Consider the following 13,234-nt stretch of genomic DNA (forward strand, 5'->3'; position numbering starts at 1 on the left):
ATAAAAGTATAACACATCATATTATTCTGAAATATATTTTATTCGTCAAAATTGATTACGTGTTGATATGAATCTTGTGTTAAAAATATAATATAGTACAATTACTCTCCGAATAGAAGACGGCCATGGGTGTAAATTGCGTCACATGTAAATTTTCTTAAATTATAAAAGACTAGTTGTTAACATTGTCAAGGCCATGAAAATGTGTACAAGATACAATGTAATGTTTTACGTTATTTCATGGAATCAATTAAATATTTTTTAAATTATGTAATTTTATTCGTCCTTAAAAAGAATGTGATGAATTTGAAAAATAATATTATAATTATTATAAAAAAAAGATATTTATATAAGTAGATAATAATATCTACTATGAATGATTTTCTTTTAGTATAAATCGAATAATTTAATTATATGTTTTTAAATACCTAATAAATCAGTATAGGATAAAAAAAAAGTAAATGTATAATGTTAACAATTAAAAATAATCTTCCAAAAAATCTAAGCTTTTTAATGTTTTTTGTTAATATTTCAAAGATAAATTATCTAAAAATTATAATTATCTATACCTAAGTTATTATATAATATCAAATATAATTATTTGTATTGTTAAATATAAATGAATACATATTTATGTATTTGTTTTGTCGTGTTGAATTTTCTCTTTCTTTTTTATATTTAGAAAAAAAATTTAAAAACTATATTGATTATAACTAAGGTGCGGATATATATAAATAGGTATACATATTTGTGACGAACAATTCCTCTATAGAAATATACGTTTCAGAAACTGTATCTGAATGCTTTAAGAGCCATGATGGTCGATACTACATTTTTTACATATTTAAGCTTACTTACATATTTTAACATAATTTATTTTTATTACATATTTTTGTTAAAAATTCCCCTATATTGAAAAAATTACCATTGTAAAAACTTAAAAAAGTATATGGTCACTTATTGTTTTGTTGACGACGAGGATCTTGAATAAATACTTAATAGTAATATAAATAATAATATACTAATATATAATTATAATTACAATAATAATTTTTTTCTTATATTTTTAATTACATACTTGGATAAAATTAAATACATATATATGGCATATGTACATATTTTTGAGTTTTAAATACATATAAATCCGCACCTTAGTTATAACATTTTACTTTACATCAGTTTTAATATTTCTAAAGAGTAAAAAAGCATTATGGTTTAAGTATTCTAGTGTTTATCATTATTTTAATAACAATATAAGAAAGTTTTTTTTTAGTTTTGTATTTGTTATTAAATATTGTATGTTTCTATATATAGGTAATGGGGAATGTCCGACATCAAATCGACGGTCTGTGACACTCGACCGCTGGTGGAGGTGGCGGAGAAGGGGGGCCTCCAAATACAACTGCAAGACGTTTGCAAAAGTATTAAGGCCACTAATATGAGAGCGGCCACACCGTACCTATGTGCCCTGTACGTGGCCACGGCTGGCCACCAAGGAAACCTACTCGGATCTGATGAACAGGAAATCGTCCTGCTCATTTACGTAGTCGTTGATATGACAACCAATACTGTGAGTGTAATAATAATAATGAAAATAGTTTAAGTTGGATATAAGTTTTTTGAGTGTAGTAGTCAATTTTTGTTATTATTTTCGTATAGATTTTTAGGACGTCCTTGTCCACCGATTTTCGTTGCGGTACCTACACATATAATTTCAGTGCCATTTACATGCGTTTTTCGTTTTTTCAACTCTCTCTTTAATTTTAATTTTTCTCTATACGGTCTTAGTAATTACCTTTATTACGTTTACAATTCACAATATCATTAAGACGAAGACGATAATACGAGTAGATACATGCCATGTTGTATCTGTGTTTCATTTCATAACCGGTTCCGTTCCAATGGAAATAAATCTGCTAGCACATCGTCATAGCTCACCGAGAGAATATTGTACTTTTGTGCTCGTTTTGGCCATGCAGAGTGCGCACAGGGGTGTTCCATGAGAAAAATTGCGGGTGGTCTATAAAGAAATATGATGATTTGAACGATCCGGGACATCATTGTTGTTGCACATTTTACACTATTATCATTTAAACAAAGTGTAGAATATGCTAATTGTGTATCATATTCTACACTCTATTCGTACTTATACCACTTTCGCCATTATAAAATAGTATCTATTTTATTTCAGTCTTTCTTAATAACTATATGAAAATAATAATCCTTTAATAAGTAATATGTTTATCTATTTTTATGATATATGGGTTGATAGTTTTTATTTAAAAGGATTTGATTTTATGGTATTATAAATATTGTAAACGAATGGTTTTATTACTTTTACCTATAATACAATACCTACTGTTTAACCCCTGTATCTTTTCTTTACAATATATTGAATAACAGTGTATAGTTGTAGTAGCCTCCGAATTCTACCACCCTCGTCCATAAATGACCCATCACTTTCTCACGACTGCAATGATCTCAGAGCCTATTTTTGTGATAGGTATAGATATACTTACATAATTTTTAGTTGAATCATAAAACACTTGTGAGACTTCAATCTTTTATATAAATAAATTTCACTAATTAATTAATTAAAATATGAATATTGTCACAAATTATTTGTTATTAATCACATACTTTATTACTTTATAATTTCGCATTGTATTATACTATTCAGTAGTACTTATATTATGAAAAATGTCGTGTTATCTAAATATACCATGAGACGCGAATCGCAACAATAATAATGTTAAAGTAAAAATATGTTCTTAAATATCTTTTATGATCTGGATCAATTAAAAGTATCAAGCATTATTGTGTTAGCATAATTTAAATTTTAAAATATATTGCAATTTTAAATATTAAAATATACAATATAACATTACCCGATTTATATTTATGTCTATGAGTACTCAGTGTCTTTTAATGGTTCATGGTATACTTAGATCAATTTCTAAATAGGAGGAAAAACTTATTATAATATAGCTACATTATGAATATATTATGTACATATTTATATTGTACGCATATAATATGTATAAATTTGGGTGAAAAATGTATATCAAGTAGAAGGGGAATGCCCCCTTTCCACAATTGCCTCGCAAAGTCCATTGGATCTACAACAGTATTATAATATACAATTGTAATCGCCATCAATTTAGCATGAATAGGAAAAGGTACATAAATCGATTTGCATAGTATAGGCTAGATGTACGTGAAGGATACCTACTTACTATATTTATATTGAGTACCTATTATAAATATCAAATAATAAAAATACCTGGATTCGTATTTTATTTAAATTACGTGATATTGAAATTAAACATAGGTATAATAGATTTTTTGAAAAATATTATTTGTATATTGTAATGTTAAATATTTGAATTATTATTTTTCATGTAGGTACTGCTGTGACTTCATATTAAACAATAAAAAAAATTTCATAAACTTGAATAAATATAAGCTCTTTGTATTTTGTTAATACGTATGAATATATATATATATATATATATAGTGATAAAGCGATAGCTACAATAGACAAAAAAAAAAAAAAATGGAGAGGAATTGTGGTTGCGGCGAAGGATCCAAGTGGTCTAAATAGATTTATTAAATCATAAAAAATTCAATAATATTTTAAGTATACAATTTTTCTAATAAGAAAAACAAACCTTAACGCTTCGAAAAAAGTATAGGTAATATTATAGCAGTGGATATAATATTTTTTAATTGTTCACATAAAATATTAATTTGTTTTTAAGTATTATTATCTATATAATAACAGTACACTATTATACAAAAACGTGATGTGATAATGATTTTATTGTCGAATAATAAAAAGAAATTAATTAAAATTACTACTTTATGATAACGCGTGAGATTGTAACGTTGAACCCAGCTGGCGATTAAGTGCCGCCGGGCGTTTGTGGGCGAGGGACGCGTCAAAATGGCCGAACGCCTCCGCCCGTACCCTGCGCGCGCGTCCTATTTATCCCGCCCAACTTTTCCTGCGTCTACGAAAACGATATACGGGTGGCTCCGTCTAACGCATATTTTTCGCATACTGAACAATCAGCGGCGGCTGTACTTCATTTATTATTTTAAAACTGGATTATAAGCAAATTGCCATGATGTCATTTTTATGTCATAATATTGTCTATAATATAATATAATTCTTGAATTTATGTAATTCGGAACAGGCTTCTAACGTGCATTCGTGTATTATACTTGTAATGTACCGCTCTGAAAATTAGGGCTTATACGCGAACAAGTCGAAATAATGAGATTTAGAGGTAAAAATATATAATATAATATAATTATCGCCATACACGCGGGATTCGGGAACGGTTGGTGGCAATTAGTCACGGCTAGGTATTTATGTGTGTATCTGTGTGGCTTGTTTATGTGCGTGCGCACAAATATAGTGTGCTCATAGCGTTGTAATGATGTAAGGTGCATGGACACTGCGGTGGAATGGCTTTAAAATACATAATAATTTTACTTTTATAACTACATATTTTACGAAATATTATAATCATGTGAATCAAAACATTCTAATTTAAAATAAGCACACGCACATGTACGAATATATACACATTTATACAACTATATAACTTTATATGCAGTGGACGGCTTATTAATAGGTACACGGTACATAAAAAATGACTATTTCTTTGACTGTCAATTGAGTGATAAAACAATTGAGTTGTTTAAATATTAAACGTACGTAGACTGCAGTATAGACTTAATGCTTGCATTTATTGAATATATTACTATTTGTTTAATAAATTAATGTTAAGGTATAGAAATTGTAAAGATAATAGTATTTCAAATAAACCTAACCTAACTCATGAAAATTTAAATTTTGAAAAATTTAACACTTTTGTCTATTAGTCTAACAATTTTATCCCTCAATAAATATTGTAGTGCAATTCGCTTTTAGATTTATGTGCACATATAATATTTCGCTGTTTAAAACGTGTATATAAAACGGTTGCAACAGCTGGTTGCGTTGTAAATGCTGCACTATGAGTGTACAGGTACCTACTCTACTCACCTAACCTACCTTGTAATCGTAGAAGAGTTTGTGTCCTTCGCCTATACATTGCATTAAGAAGAAAATTATTATGGGGCCAACACTATTTTGTAAAAAAAAAAAAATAGTTATAACATCTTAATACAATCAAATCTATAAACCTTGTTATTACAGTATAATTTGACAAAAATATAAATTACAAAATTATTAGCATAACTTCATTAATATTTTTCTTAATATCAGATATATATATATTGTATAAAGCTCTATTTACATATTAGTGTTTTAATTATAATAATATAGCTTATATGAGTTATAATCAATATATTTGTATTTTATACTCAAATGGTGTATATTTACAGACTATATTTTAGAATTAATATTTTCCCTCATATCGGTAATTTGCAATTCTTTAATTTATCTTTATTTGGTATTTTTCTGTCTTTAATCACTATAGTAATTTATTAAATCTATAAACTATAATCTAAAACTTATAAGTATTTGATAAAAGCTTGAATTTTCATTTTTCGTTTTATGACTTTTTTTTTATAAATAGGGACTGTAAACGAAGAGTATATATACTATATAATACATATAGTAACTTGTAATGTTGCACAAAGAGTTCAAGGTTATACTGTAGTAGCAGTTCAAGGCCTTCTCAAACATATATGTTTTATATAGGTACATCACACATATTATGTAGCCAAGTGTATTTTATAATATATGACATATTATTTAGGTAAATATACTGGCATGTGTATTGTGTATTCTTGTATATTGTAAACGAAAATATAACTTATTTTTTTTGTGAATTTTGACAATTGTCGCGTTTTATATATATAATAATTTGTTTGGATAACATGCAAATTAATTTAGTTTATTTTAATTGTTAAAAGTATTATAAAATTAACATTGTTTAAAAATAAAAATTTGACTTTGTATTTTGGTATAAAAACCCAAACACATTATTATGTATATTTTTTTTACGTATTTTTACATTTACGATGTATAATAAGTCTAAATTAGATAATATACTTTTAGCTCTACAACACAATAATATGCAATATATTATCTACACGAATAAAAGTGAGTTATATGCACATATATATTAATACATTTGTGCTGTACTATTTTATTTTTATTCATTTGGATAATACTAATAGTTTATTTTAAAAATAATTTTGGTTTTATATAAAGGTATGGGTATCATAATAGAAAATTCATTTAAATGATGTTTTGTATTGATGTCTATAGAATATGTATTTAATATGTAATATGTGTATGTATATGGGCGTACTAATGGACATTCCCCGCCCCCCTAGACTTCAAATATAATCTTGAAACTTTGAAATTTATTATTGTTTAAATAAAGATTTAATTAATATCTTGACTTAATTATAATTTTTCTTTTTCATTTTAAAGTTTGCAAAGAATAAACTTTTTTTAAATGAAATTTTTAATGTTTAATTTTGTTATTTTCCTCCATGATAAATTTCCGGCGAGCATCCATGTATATGCATGTTATATGTATTATTTTTGATATATTCTCAGGATAAGATTAGTTCAACTCTTTAATAGATTGCATTATTTTCTTGTTTCGTTGTATTTTGCTGCATTTTATCGTGAGCGGTTTTTGTTGTGTTCCAGTCCGGATTTAATTGCGTATTCGTGGTATACCTGGCGGTGCGCATAGCGTAATAATTGGATTCGGAACGGCGAGCACACTGCCTTTTCTTTTTCTCTTTTTTTCTTACTGTACATGTCTCTCTATAATGCCGCTTTGGTGATTAAGTGCGTAAGGAACGCAATTTTTTTTCATCATCATCTTTTCTTGTTGTGCTTCTGTCTTCACTGCGTTGAAACACATAACGGGTTTCAACTATCCACCTCCCTCATCATATACTTACTTCGTTCATAGTTTCGTACTAATATTTCATTGCATTATACATGCACTGTATACAGTATACTTAGCACAATTTCAGCTAAACACTTCTGAAACACGTTGACTGTAACTATGTGAGTTTGATGATGAAAAAAAAATGTTTTTTCTATCAGCTGATCTGTATAATAATTTAGAAACATGAATAGTTCATCTGTTCGAATTAATTAATCACTTTCTTATATAGGTTTAGTTCAATATCATTTTTAATTAACATATTTTTTTAGTTAAAACTATTGTTTATTTTTTTCATACTAATTATACCATGTTTGTTAAATAATAATAATTCATTTATGTATTTATTACATATCAATTACAATAGTTATTTCCAAGTTAAGTAGGTAAATTATAGTTTAATGTTTAAATTAAATCATGAAAATCGTATTTTCAAAAACTATTCTGCAATTCTATGTAGGTATATCAAAAAGTAAATGAAGTTTTAAATTATTTAATTAAAAAGCACTTAGTTTTTTAATTACGTAAAATTCTTCTTTATTTCTATTTTTTTTATTAAAATTTAAAATATTAAATTCACTGTTTTCATGTAACTTTATTCATATAATTTCGAATTTTGCCATTAAAAAAGAAAAAAAATAGTTATTGCTTCTTGATATTTTTTTTTTTTTTTCATATATTTTAGCTTATAAAATATTTTATTGAGATATTTTAGTTTATTGAAATTATTCATTATTTTTACTTAATATACTTACAAGAAATATGTAAAATAGTTTTATATTATTTTATTAAGTTTATGATCATTAAATTCAAAATTAATATTCACTTCAATATTTCCACTTATATGAAACTAATAAAACTGTTATAGTCATTATAATAACGATTATGAAAGCAATATCGTATTGATTTTAATAGTATTTTGACGATTCTATTCAGTAGAAATTGTCACATAATTATAATGTATTTAACATGAAAGGAAGAGATTTTTAATTTCTTCTATCATAATTGATTTCTTGTAATTTATATAATATTACATACCTACAAATATAATAGATCACGTGTGTGTGTGTGTGTATATATATATATATATATATATATATACGATCATAAATATTTTTTATAGACATTTGAAGAACAATACATAGAGTTAAATTAATTACATTATAACAATATCTTATTTAATCATATTTTAATTAAATAAATGTCTTGTTAATTATTATTTTGTAAAAATTAAATAACATAACACATTATTACTTTTTCATGTAATGACTAGCGGGTTACTTGTCGTCCCAAAATGTTAATAGGTATATGGTATATAGTAAAAAATAATAATTTATGTCAACAATTTTATTATAAAAATTCTCTGTGAGTTTCATATTTTTGATGTATGGACATTTGATGCTAAAATTTACTAAACTTGTGGGCATATTGACTGAAGCATACCACTTAAAATTAATTGTTCATGTGAAAAAGACCCTAAAAATGTGAACTAAAGGCTCATGGCTTATAAGTGCTTATTCATCGATATATTTAAGTATATAATTTACACGTAGAATTTTGTTTTTTTGTCAATTTTAACCCTTTAAAATCAAAATTTTGAAAAATCTTTTTTTAGTGTATGGTGAAATTATAATATTAATCTACTTTCTAAATTTCAAACGGATAGCTCTAATTAAATTCGGCTCTGCGTTGATTATAAATCAGTCACTTAGGACAGCCTTGTTTATTATTATTTCAATTTAAACTCACTAAAGTGCACAATTAAATATGCATGTTATTAACTTTAACTCAAAGGAAAAATCCATAATAGTTTTCCTTATAAAATTAGCTACTTCAATCAACTAAAATCAAATACGTAATGAATATTTATAAGAACATACTAACTTAATAAAAACTAATAATCATTTAAATACTTTTCTATCGTACATAGAAATCGTACTATAATGGCTGTTTAAATACCTTTATATATTTATATAAATCTAAATATGCATATGTTTAAAATGTTATACATTACCTATATATTTTTAAAAAAAGCTAATGATATTTAATTTATAAGAGGAAAGAGGAGTAATATATTGTTTGTATAAAATATTTATTAGCCTACCATGACTACCATGACTGAAATACGTATGTTGTGTACTTTTCTTGTCTATCCGGTTTAGTTTTACACATTAAAGATATCCAAAACGAAACCTTGGTCCCCTTTGGACTGGTTTCAGTTCGATAAAAAAAACAACTGCATCATTTAAAGTTGTAAAACATGTTTTATTGCAATTCAATCTATTTTGAAAATACAAATAAAAAATGATTTTAGTTTTATACGTTATATATAGATTATTAATTTATTTTTGTTAACTAATTAAGATAGCAAAAATTTTACATATTTTATTCCTATATTTTCCATACAACCATATCTGAGTATTATATTCAATTAACTAAATTAAATATAAAAAATCCTAGTACCAATCGAAGGTCGGCGATGCGCATTTACGCATTACAAGGGGTTCTCTCACATCGAATGACCACAGACCGTGACTGAACCTCCGATATAATAGTTAGATAGAAGGGGTAAAAGAACACTGTTGCATTCACGGTTTGATATCCCCTTCTCTGTTTCGCTACTACTGTATTATCTATGTCTTTTTTATTTGTAATTTTTTATTTTAATCTATTTTTTATGTACGCAAAGCGAAAATGTTCTTTGCCGACTTCTTTGTGTTGTCAAGGGAACCAAACAACGTCGACTGATGCGGTGGTGGAACAAAAGTGTTTCCGGATATTCCCATAGTATAAGAATATAGAAATAAAGTGTATGCACGACCGACAGAGGTACAGATAAAAGAAGTAACTACTAACTATCAACCTGGTCTCTCCTCCTTCATAGTTCATCATAGTGTTATAAATAGAGCATAATCCTTTTGATGTACCAAATATATATTTTTATTATTATAAAAATATTAGGTACTGACAGTAGTACTTATTTTTCATCATAATATTAGTCTTTGGTGTAGCGAATGTTATTTAGAATCACTTGATATCATTGATCATTGGTACTACTGTTGTTGTGTCTATCTAGTTAAATGTTTCTAAACTAATAATTGTATACTATTGCTGTAATCTGTATTCAAGTGGACGATCTTAAAATACTACATGCCAATTACGTAGTATTTAAAAATAAACATTAATTTACAAAAAAATGTGAATTTATAAAAAAAAAAAAAAATGTACACATGTATATTATAAAACTTCTTATGAATATAATTTAAATGAGTAAAATTACTGTAACATTCAATTGAAAATCTCATATATGGTCCATGTAAGGTCTATTTAGCATCTCATTATTATTATACAAAGAAATTTTATTTAACCTTTAGATGTTCTTTTTTTCCTATCTTATTAATTTGTTATGAAAATTGAATTTCATTATTTATTTAAATTTATCTGTATAAATAAATTTGTATTTTAGTAAACTACGAAAACTGTACCTATATCTAATACATTTATCATGTATGTATATATTGTATTTTTTATTATAATATGTACCATTGTACCAAAATTAATAATACGTGTTATTGATTAAAAGTATTAAAGTTGTAACGTATTTGTTTGAAAAATTAAACCTCAAATAGTTTTTAATCAGTTGATTATTGTGAGGGTTACTTTATAAATCGTGAGGAAGACGGTACCATATTGAATAGTTTTAGAGTTTTAGACTAGTCATTTAGGGAACAAATAAAATTAATAATTGTTGTTTTCGGATTTATAATTTTGATAATAAACTTCTTTAAAACTTCAATATTAATTTTTGTGTACCTTGTACACAATTATTGCACATGCTTCTACAAAATAATTGTTATAATTCTTTGTGTAACAATATTAAATTGATTTTTTATTACGTATATAGAAGATATAGAACATCTATGTCTTTAATATTTCTATATGATTGAGTTCAGCAGTTTCGAAACTTCTATTGACGTTAATAAATTAAATGAGAAATAATAGTTCGCAAACTGTATCCTTACTACATTCTTTTAATGTGTAAATGTATTTTGTATATTGACTGGATCAGACTCGGGTCATAATCTGGTATAAAATGATCCTATAAATGTAGAATTTAGTTTATAGGTCATTCGAAATACATCTTAAAATTATGACTGTACACTTTATGCCCTAAAATTTAAAATATTTTACTTATAAAATCTACTAAAAGACAAAGTAAATATTAGGTGTATAAAATCTTTAAAATTTAACATTTATTAAACATAGGCATTTAAATTATTTTGCATAGGAATTTGGTAATATTATTTTTATTTTATTCATTTGATGATGCCGAATTTAGTATGGTCATAAAAGTATCAGGTATCTAGTATCTACCTAGGTGATTGGATATTTCAATTAACCCATATCAATTTTATTAGTAAGTATTTCTAATGTAAAATTAAATAAATTATAATTTTAATATCATTTGGGTTGATAAAAGTATATTATGTTGTAATTATATGTTATATAATTAAAAACTTGAAACATTATTTTTAAATTTAAATAAGGTATAGAATGTCCTAAAAATTATAAAAATTTTTATTAAAATTCGGTATACATTTATTCATTTACTCGATAAGACATGAAGATGAACTGTACTAAAACGAGTATCGTATATAACAAAATACAATGTAAAGTAAATTTTAATTCTAACTCTATTTATTATAGTCAGTATAATCACTTATCAGTGCTTATACAATTATACAAAATAATACAAAGTACATAAAAACTGTATACAAAGAATCAAAAAATACTTATTAAAAATAATAAAGCATATTTTCTAAGAAATTTGAGGAATAGATGTGTGTTCAAAATTAATGTTCTAAAATAACTTAGGGAGATCCCTATATGCAGTATCTGCTAACTGTTATATTTATACTGCTGGAGGACGATTCAAGGATAACTAGTGCGTTGTGTTTACAGAATAACATTATTGGACAATGATAGAGCTAGGTTTAAAGAGAGAGAGAGAGAGAAAGTTTGTGAAGTTAAATATTTGATGCACAATGTCTATCTTTTTTTGCCCAACCAACAATCATATATCAAATAAGAATTGAATTAGTTTTCTTTTTACTTTTTCATAATTTGTACATAACTGTCTGATGAATGATCAAATTAAATAGATGATTATGACAGTGTATATAATTATGACATTCGCCAAGACGTATATTAGGTGACTGTGCACAATAATTAAATGGAAGGATATAAAACCTATGTTTATTTTATGTATGATAATCATAGATTCACATTTAACCCACTGGCATCATTATTCATTATACTTAGTTATTAGTTATTCTTTATAGTTATCCTTATCCAACATATTAGCCAACAGCCATTGATAATACAGTTCACCACTTATGGTTTTAAAAATAAATATATTATGTATGACAAGAAAAAAAAACTAAGCTACAAATTTAAAATTGAATGAATATGTATTTATGTTCTATAAAATATGTTGCATTGAATACAACCGGAAAATGCATGCAAATTATAGTATAATATCCGGGATCAACTTGCATTTGAATTTATTCGTGACATTAATAATTATGATAAAAATATTAATAGTTATATGTGTTATTATACTTATTAGTTATTATATGATAGTGAATGTAATGAAATGTTTTTAAACAAAAAAGAAGACATTGTTTTAGTTTATTATAATTTATAATAATTAAGTTGTAAACAAGGTGATTCTTTTAAAGGGAAATACTAATTTTCTCGAAAGTTATTTACGTTTTTAGAAATAGCAGTTTTACTATTTTATATCGTTATTATTTTCAAGGTTTTTTTTTTTTAATAACAAGACTCAATTTTATCTCGTATTTCAAAATAGAATATTTCTCTAAAAATAATGATGTATAAAAATACGTTTTTAAAGGAAGTGCTAATTAATTATAATTTGTAAATTATAAGAATATATTTAAAGTTTCAATAAGCGGAATAGTATTGGTGTATTTCAAAAAATGATTGTCTTTTACTTTGTTTATCTAAATTTTTGTTTTTTCATTACATTAAAATTTTCAGAAAAATATTCTGTTCTGTAATATGGGATCAAAAGTGTGTGCTGCTAGCTTTTTATTAAAAATTAATAAAAAACTTTAACTATTTTTTTGTAAGAACCTGGAATTGGCTTTTAACACCGATTATTATAGTGTAACAACGTTATTTTGTAACATAAATAAATTATGAAGAAAAAAAACAATATTTCCAAAATAGGCAATACTTTTTAAAATATATCTTACTGTATAAAACGAAAATTCGGTCAC

At 25.3% G+C, this 13,234-nt stretch overlaps 1 protein-coding gene across 4 annotated transcripts in view; it reads left to right on the forward strand.

Annotated features, from left to right (window-relative positions):
- Window positions 1-13,234, forward strand: part of LOC112597962 (RNA-binding protein fusilli) — a 67,799-nt gene that overhangs the window by 6,382 nt on the left and 48,183 nt on the right. For all 4 annotated transcript variants that reach the window (XM_025344231.1, XM_025344232.1, XM_025344229.1 and 1 more), the window contains exon 2: window positions 1,315-1,570. In XM_025344231.1, coding sequence (XP_025200016.1) covers window positions 1,325-1,570 — 246 coding nt within the window. In that variant the 5' untranslated portion in view covers window positions 1,315-1,324. The remainder of the gene's footprint in view (window positions 1-1,314; window positions 1,571-13,234) is intronic.

The sequence above is a fragment of the Melanaphis sacchari genome, unplaced genomic scaffold (assembly GCF_002803265.2).
Source record: "Melanaphis sacchari strain LSU unplaced genomic scaffold, SCAv2.0 Contig44_pilon_pilon, whole genome shotgun sequence".
Taxonomy (NCBI): Eukaryota; Metazoa; Arthropoda; class Insecta; order Hemiptera; family Aphididae; genus Melanaphis; species Melanaphis sacchari.